Source organism: Gracilinanus agilis, chromosome 2 (genome assembly GCF_016433145.1).
Source record: "Gracilinanus agilis isolate LMUSP501 chromosome 2, AgileGrace, whole genome shotgun sequence".
Classification (NCBI taxonomy): Eukaryota; Metazoa; Chordata; class Mammalia; order Didelphimorphia; family Didelphidae; genus Gracilinanus; species Gracilinanus agilis.
In genome coordinates this window covers 18,696,457-18,704,829 of record NC_058131.1, presented here as the reverse complement: position 1 = coordinate 18,704,829, position 8,373 = coordinate 18,696,457, and the positions used below count along the sequence as shown (strand labels likewise).

Sequence of the window (8,373 nt, the reverse complement as noted above, 5' to 3'; positions counted from 1 at the left end):
TATATATATATATATATATATCTTTATAAACACAGATTGCACCCTCCTTGTAGAATTTAATTTCTTAGAAGGCAAGGAGTATTTCAAATAGGACTTTTTTTTTTTTTACATTTTCAACTATTTACAATTAGGACTCAGAATCAATAGCAGGCTGGAGTTGGAAGTAAGGAGACTGGAATTTGAGTCCTTCAGACACTAACTGACTGGGTGACCCTGGGCAAGTCATTTCATCTTTCAGCCTCAGTTTCTTCACCTGAAAAATGGGGATAATAATAGTACTTGATTCTCAGGGTCATAGAGATCAAATGAGATAACATATAAAGTGCTTTATATATCTTAAATTGCTAAATAAATGCTATCTATCATCTCCATCACCATTTTTGTCTTTTTATCCTTTCCACCGGGGAATCAGTCCCTAACATGCAGAAAGCACTTAAATCCCAGCTTCATGTCCATGTCTATAGGTTTATGAATTGTATCTCGCCTTCCCCAGTAAGCTCCTTAAGAGTAAAGACTGATTTTCATTGTGACTTTGCATCCCAGCCCCTTAGCAGAGTGCCTTGCACTTAGTAGTTGCTTAATAAATGTTTGTTGAATTGGACAGTTCCAGCTCAACAATGTCATTCTTGTCTACTGGAGTCTAAACTTTTTGAGAGGAGAGATCATCTCATTTCTTTGGTTTGAGGGGATAATAATAGCACCTACCTCCCAGGATTGTTGTTTTAAGACCAAATGGGATAATCATCAAATGCTTAGTATAGCGCCTGGCACATAGTAAGAGCTAAGTAAATGGTAGCTTATATACGTGTGTGTGTGTGTGTGTGTGTGTGTGTGTGTGTGTGTGTGTGTGTGTGTAAACATACTGTAGGAAGTAAGGTAAGGGATAATGTATATTTCAGGGATTAGCTTTAAGAGGAAAAGAACAGAATTTGGATACATCCCTCTAGGAAAGTCACCTATTTCAATACACAATACCCATATATAATACTTATGCAGTAGTAATATTTCACACTTGTCTAACCCATCACATTTTATAAAGTCCTTTACATATGTGATCACAATCTCACTTCCCAACAACCCTGTGATGTTGGGAAACAGGAACATTATTATTCCCATTTAACAGATGAGAAAACTTTGACATAGAGAGGCTAAGTGCCTACCTGAGGTCACCTAGCTAGTTGACCTGGTCCAGTCCCTTTATTTTGAAAAGGAAGTAGAGAGACTCACCCAAGGTTACATAGGTAGTAGATAACGAGCTGGGACCTGGACCCAGATCCTGGGACTCCCAGTTCAGCCATTTTTCCAACCAATCTTAAATGCCCTCGTAGTCTGATTTGCTAGACTCTGGAAATGGAGCATTTAGCTTCCAGTGACCATTAAAGATTCTTTTGGCTTCCAGGAATTTATTGGTTATAGCTGAGGTGAGGAGAAAGCATCAGCCATCATGAATGCATTTACCATTGACTTCTAGTGCATATTAAGAGCTGAAAAGGGGCTCAAGTATCCTCTTTAACCTTCTCATTTTACAGATGACAACATGAAAGTTAAGGGATGACTTACTAGAGAGACAAAGATAGCCGAATAAAAGATCTGGCAGGTGGGGATTAGGAGAATCTATAGGAAATAGAGCTATGCTAATTTAGTTTTGAGTAAAACACTTTATTTAAAAAAAAACAACCCTTCCCCCACATATGTTGCAAAACTACACATTGGCAAACACCATTTTTTGTTGTTAGAAGCAAGCTTACCAATTTAAGCCACAAAGAGTGACAGATGAAGGTTAGATTGGCATGCATTGGGAGGAAGAGCCCAAACTGAGTTCTTGAATTGAAATGATGCATTTGTTCTTGGGTGAAATTGTCAAGGGCATGGCCCCTCTTGCCCCCCCCCCATACTGTCAAACACTTTCTGCCCCTGCATCTCCTTCCCAAGAGAGCTGGCCATGACAAATTGGTTTTTTTAAGTTCTTTTTGGAAACAAAGCTTGTGTTTTCTATTTGCTTTTGCAACACTTACATCACAGTCAAAAGATGCCCATTTATAAGTCTCCATGCTGAGAAAATGAAATTTGGAAAAGTGGGGAGAGAATGCATTCCAAAACGATGAAAGGTTATCTTAAGAGGCAAACAAGCTTGAAAGGGAGTGAGTAATTAAGGCGAATCAGCCTGAGATTTCTAGAAGTGGGTCTAAACTTAATCATGGGTGATGGTGGCATTGCACCAAATTTCAGCATAGAGCCTGGGCTATGGCAGGAGGATGAGCCAGGCCAAATTTTCAGGAGCTTACTTCAGCAGTTTTGTCACTGACTGAAAATTAGCCCTTTTAAGATGAGGAATGTTAAAAGGGTTTTTGTTTTGTTTTAAAACCAGACAGAAATAGGTAGTGCATTGAAAAGACTCCCAGACAGCAGGGATCTGGTAGAAAATTGGCGATTTTCCCTCCAGTGTCTCTTCCTCTAAGAAGTATCTTTGCAATAGGACATTCACTAGGACATGGATTTTAAGTTAGAAGGGACCTTAAAGGTCCAGCATCCTTATTTTACAGATGATGGAATGGGGGCTTTCAGAGAGTTTATGTGATTTGCCCAAGATCATATAGGTTATATATGTAGCAGAGACGGGATTTGAACTCAGGTCTCCTGACCCCAAATCTTGCTATCCTAAAATGAACAAGTGTCTCACATTTAAACCTCTCCTTCATTCCATTTGGGAGGTCACTGGTTTATCCCTTTAGGGAACTAGGTCTTACCGATAACCCTGTCTGTATAATCACTGACTTGCAGGATCTGAGACCCAGAATTCGTTCATTGGGGGACTTAAAAGGATTGCCCAGTGTCAGAGTTGATTCTTTCTTCCCTACATGCCTCCCTTCACCTTACTCAATGAAATAAAGCAGGGTAGGACTACTTCCAAGCCCGATTAGTCATCAGATTTTCTTCCATTCCATCTCTCAGCCCTACTTTCTGAGATTGGTACCTCACTGATACCAGGACTTCACTCAGCAACTTCATTTTGGGGGTATTTGAACAAAACAGCTACAACTTCCTCCTCATCCATGTTAAGAGTCTTGGGGAAAGGGTCAGCTAACCTCAAGCTATAATAGCACAATGGAGAACCACCTAGTATTTGAGCCTTCTAAAGTATGACTCAGCTTGACTCCTTCTATAGAATTTGAAATGGTGTGTGTGTGTGTGTGTGTGTGTGTGTGTGTGTGTAAATGTGTAAATCCTTAGCTTCCATCTTACAATCAATACTGTGTATTGATTCCAAGACATAAGAGTGGTAAGGGCTAGGCAATGGGGGTTAAGTGACTTGCCCAGGGTCACACAGCAGTATATTGTTTTAAGGAACTAATTCATTCTTAGACTTGCCTGTTAGTTCTCTGAGATTTTTGATGCACCTGTCACTTTGTTTTGCTCTGCTTTTCAGGCGGGGAGCTGCTGGGATCAAGATGGAGGCCATTGGGAAAGGAAGAGAGGGAATGGGAATGAAGCTCCTCAGCCAAGATGACAACAGGACTCCTTGATGGGGTTCCATGGAAATCGAACCCTAAAGAAAGACTCTTTGTATTTAAAGTGAAACTTGGCAGGAGGTAAGGATCTGGTTATATTGTGTGACAGCAGAATGCTTCCCTCGAAGGCTCAGGCAGCATCCCCAGGTTCCTAGGGGAAAATACTAGCAATGGCTTCTTGAATTCATAGTAACAAAACCATCTTACCTTTATCTAATGCTTTTGTTTGCAAAGAAATGTTTGTTTCACCAACTTGGTCTTATTTGATTTTCAAAACGACACTGTGAAGTAGGCTAGGGCAGATTTTATTCTCTTCCCCTTTACAGATGGGGAAACTGAGGCTTATAGAGAGGTTAAATGATTAGTAAGTGGCAAAACTAAAGATGAAGCCCAGAGCTTCAGGCTCCTGATTAAGTGAACTTTCCATTGCTTCATGATGCCTACAAAGAGAAGATTTTTCTCTCCCCCTCCTACCCCTCCCCAATCCCTGCCACTGTACTACTCCTCCACCAGAAATATAAGGACTGCTTTGGCATTACTCACACCTTCAGATTCGTTTAGATAGACTGTTTGAAACTGTCTCATCCTATATAACTTTAAAAAAAGACACTCCCTAGATGAGTTCTTGACCCAACCCCCACGCACACCCAAGCTTCTACAGATTGATTCTAGAGGGTCTGTGAATCTGGATGATTAAAAAATCCATCTTTATTTCCACTAACTTCTAACTCAAATTTAACATTTCTTTCAATTATTTAAAAATATGATTCTGAAAAGGATTCCATAGGCTGTACCAGACTGCCAATAGAGATCCATGACACAATAAACATTTAGAACCCCCCCCCCATATAGACCCTTAGAGTTCACCTGTGTTTTACCTTTTAACAATTTTTATTGTAAAATTTTCATCCCCTCCCCAGATCAGAAATTGAGGAATTAAGTATCTAACCCCTTGCCTTGCCTGCCCAGCTCTGAAAATGTCCAGGAGTGGGCCTTCTCCGAATGCAGTTCAACAAACATTTATTAAACACCTACTATGTGCCAAGAACTGTGCTAGACACTGGAGATACAGAGGCAGAAAATGAAATGGTACCTGCCCTCAAGGAGCTGACATTCTACTGGGGTGAGGGGTGAGGAATGGGGAAAAGGAGAAACAAAGACAACACCAGGCACGTTCCCAGCTCCAAAGGGGTCTGGGACCTCTTATTAGGTAAGAACCACAGTGCAGACCCTGTCCTAAGGCTCCAGTCTTGGCACCACTTTTGCTCTTGTTCTGACTCTAGCTTCTCATGAGATGCTCCGTTTACACAGGTGACCAAGCTGAAGGAAAAGAACAGACCCTCCCGGAAGCAGAGATGCTGACAGCTCATAAAACAATGCATAAAGGCACTGGGAAGAGAGCCCTGGAGCTCTCCGTAGGTTTTTTTTTTCTTTCTTTCTCTCTTTTTTTTTTTAGAAAGGTAGTTCAAAGCAAAGACAGTTAAACTGGGAGTGGGGAGGGAGTCAGATCCACTTCAGGACTCAGGATGTCAGAGCTGGTTGGAGACACCTGAGAGGCCATCTAAATCCAAGCCTCATCTGAACAAGAATCCTTCTCTGCAGATCCCTGGCATGAGAAAAGTACCCTCGTTTGGTGCCTCGGGTAGTCCTGAGTGCCATTGAAATATTAAATAGGATGCCCGGTCACAGATTTAGCGGACAGGACATGACAATCAAGAAATGGGAGCTTGACTGCCGCTCCAAGCCTTTGGCAGGGTGCACGACCCCCCCTTCTCCTCTCCTGCCCTCTCTGACTCTGGCCCCCTCTTGCTTTCAGAGAACAAAGTGGAAGAAGCAGCTACAGGTTGGGCCCTAGTCACCAGCCAAGGTTACCAGAAAGCTGGACTCCAACCTCCCCAGCAGTAGAGGTAAGGATAATAGGGGTAGCTATTATACATGGAGATCAGCGAGGCCCCAGAGAAGTTCTCTTCTTTCAGGCTGGGCAGGGGGGAGTTCTTATCGAGGTCCCCCAGATCAGAGGTCAGCTGCTTTCTCTTGGTCTTATACCGTCTATTCTGGAACCAGATTTTGACCTGGGTCTCAGTGAGCTTGAGGTTCTTGGCCAGGTGAGCCCGCTCGGGGGCCGACAGATACTTCTGGTGGCTGAACTTCCTCTCCAGCTCGATGACCTGGGTGTGGGAGAAGGCAGCCCGGGACCGCTTGGGTGGCTTCAGAGCTTTGGGGGAAGCAGCACTTGGAGGGTTTGCACAGTCCAACAGACAGGTCTCAAAGGGTGCATCTGGAAGGTGGAAGGAAGGAAAGGGGGGAGGGAGGAGAGAAAGTTACATATTAGCAGGGAACAGGACATAACAGCATCAGGCGTTATCTCTGCAGAGAGAGAACAGAGTAGGCCACTGTGAACCTGGATACATTTGGTTTTTTTCACATAGCTAAGGAATTCCCTTCAAATGCAAATCGTGTGGGTTGGGGGTGTGTGTGGTCGATTTGTCTAATTTTCCAGTATAATAAGCCTGTTGGACTTCCTAAGAAAGGCACTGTGGCTCTAAAAGACCCGGCTTTCTCCTCTAGCAGGCAGGCCTTTGGATTCCATGATCTCTGAGGTCCTTCCTGCCGCTGAGTCTCTGATCCCTAATCAGAGAAACTCATTAGAGATTTTTGAAATACATTGTGGGTTCTGGTGGCGACATCCAAGTTAGCCAGATCAGAAGAGCAGCTCTCACAAATGAGGGAGGTGGACTAGTGAGCTGGGTGGGGGAAGGAGAGCAGAGATAGCAAGGGAGCCAGATGCTCAATATGATAGGAATTAGAACTGGAATAGACCTACCAGACCATCTAGTCTGAAGGATGTGAGACATAAATGGAAAGTCAGCAGAGATCTGGGTTTCAATCTCTTTCCACCTGTGTAATTCAGGCAAGTCCCTTCTGCCTTTGGGTCTCAGTTTCCTCATCTTCAAAATGTTACTATTAATAGCCCTGGCCACCCAGGCTGGATCTTAGAATTAATTCAGATAAGCTAGTCCGAGCCCATTACACATAAGGTAAAGTGAGGCTACGTGGAATCGTGGCTAAAAGCTGGTCTTGGAGCCCGGAAGAGGGGAGTTTGAATTCTGCCTTGGATGCCTATTTGGTCGCTGACCCCGGGCCAGTCATGGAATCCCTCAGACAGCTAACGATGGAAGACCAAAGATTTCAGAAGTGTTAAAGAGCTTCTTCCATGGAAGAAATTCCAAATCCTAGTGCGACCCGGGCTATGTGCTGGTCTTGTAGGCGATCAGAGGCTCGGAAAAGCGAACTCGGGGTCCTCTGGCTAACTCTGCTCTCCTTTGAAAAAAGAGCCCCAGAACGCAATGCAAATAACGGGATGGGAGTGGGACGGGGAGGGAAGCAAAGGGCGAAAGGAGTCGCCAAGGGATTAAGGGGAACTGCTGCAAGCTGACACTTTTACCTCCGGCCTCATTTCTCTAAAGTGGTCTTTAGGTGCCGCCTTTTGAATGGAAGAGTTAAGTCTTCCTACACTCGCTCGACAAGTCTTTGGCCCGGGCGAGTTGGAAGGGTTTAGGAATCCCGAGACAGTAAGGACACCCCCCAAACGCCCTCCGCCATCCTTAGGGTGAGTGGAAGGCTTTAAATTGTGGGCCCCGAAGGGGAGAATCATCTTCTCAGAGAAGGAGAGAGCCGGCTGTAGGGAAAGCAAGAAAGGCCATTCTCAGGACTCCAAAGTCTCCACCACCCCCAGGACGACAGGGGGGCAAGAAAATCCTCTAGTGTGCGCCAGCAGGCGAGAGATCGTGGGATCTGGGAGTTTCGAGCTGGAAAGGGCCTGAGGGCTGGCCTGGCCCCATGCCGGAATGCAGGAGGAGGTCAGAGGGAGAGGGACAACGTCCCAACGAAGCAAGGCACCAAAGTCCCAAAGTGCCAGTCGGGCGGAAAGCTCAGGGCGGCAGAGGGGCAGCAGCCTTCCCAGGAGGGCCCGTGCACTCCCCTTTCCCCCTTCCCTCGCATCCCTCCCCCCTCCCCAGTAGTAGTCAAGGGGATAAGGAATCTTTAAAGTTGTAAAAGCACTTAGAGATCAACCATCCCCCCCCCCCCCCCTACACACACACATATTTTACTGACAAGGGAGAGGAAGCTGGGTCTGGATTGGGGGCCACGACTTGACCAAGGTCACAGAGCGGAGTAAGTGGTCGATTCATGAGGGGAACCCTGGTGGCCTGGGCTCCCAGCTTTCTGAAAGATGGGATGGGGGACGGGCGGATTGGAGGGCCTCTGGCCCCCGGTCCCTCCTTACCTGATTCTGCCCCCGAGGGAGAGGAGCCTGGCTCAGTTCTCCGGTCAGTCTCCGCGGGCCTCGCTGGCTGCTGGTCCTGAAGCGCCGGGCCGCTCTCGGACCCCGACAAGGAGCCGGGCTCGGCCTCCGGCGGCGGCGCGAGCTTAGGCTCGGGCTCGGGCCCTGGAGTAGGGCTGAGCCTCTCGGTGCTGCGCTTCTCAGGCCCGTCCCATAAGATGTCCTGGATGAGGAAGGAGGTAAGGGGCTTGACAGGAGCCAGGGCCGTGCCCCGAGGGCTGCGCGGCAGCGGCGGCTCAGGGGCTCGGGTAGCTGCGGCCCCCAGCAGCCCGGAGGGTGGAGGTGGCTCTTGGGCGCTCAGCATCCTCTCCCGCTTGGCGGGCAGTTGCTCCTGCTCCTGTCCCTGCCCCTTCCCCTGCCTCTGTCCGGGTCCCCCGCTTGGCTCCTCCTAGCCCCTGCTTGCCCAGGCCACCACTTTCGCTTTCTGCCGCTTGGGCTCCTTTTATATAGCCCGAGGGGCCGGGAGCCGGGCCCGCCGCTCATTGGCCACCGCGGAGCCAGGCGGGGTCTCCCATTGGC

The 8,373-nt window shown here is 46.9% G+C and overlaps 1 protein-coding gene across 1 annotated transcript; it reads right to left on the bottom strand.

Moving 5' to 3' along the window:
• Positions 1-4,607: 4,607 nt before the first annotated feature.
• On the bottom strand, positions 4,608-8,158 carry NKX3-1 (NK3 homeobox 1). The gene is made up of 2 exons (XM_044660381.1): positions 7,798-8,158; positions 4,608-5,787 (listed from the first exon to the last, which is right to left on the bottom strand). The coding sequence occupies exons 1-2, from the start codon at positions 8,156-8,158 to the stop codon at positions 5,378-5,380; spliced, it is 771 nt and encodes a 256-aa protein (XP_044516316.1). The 3' UTR covers positions 4,608-5,377.
• Between the last annotated feature and the right edge of the window lie 215 nt (positions 8,159-8,373).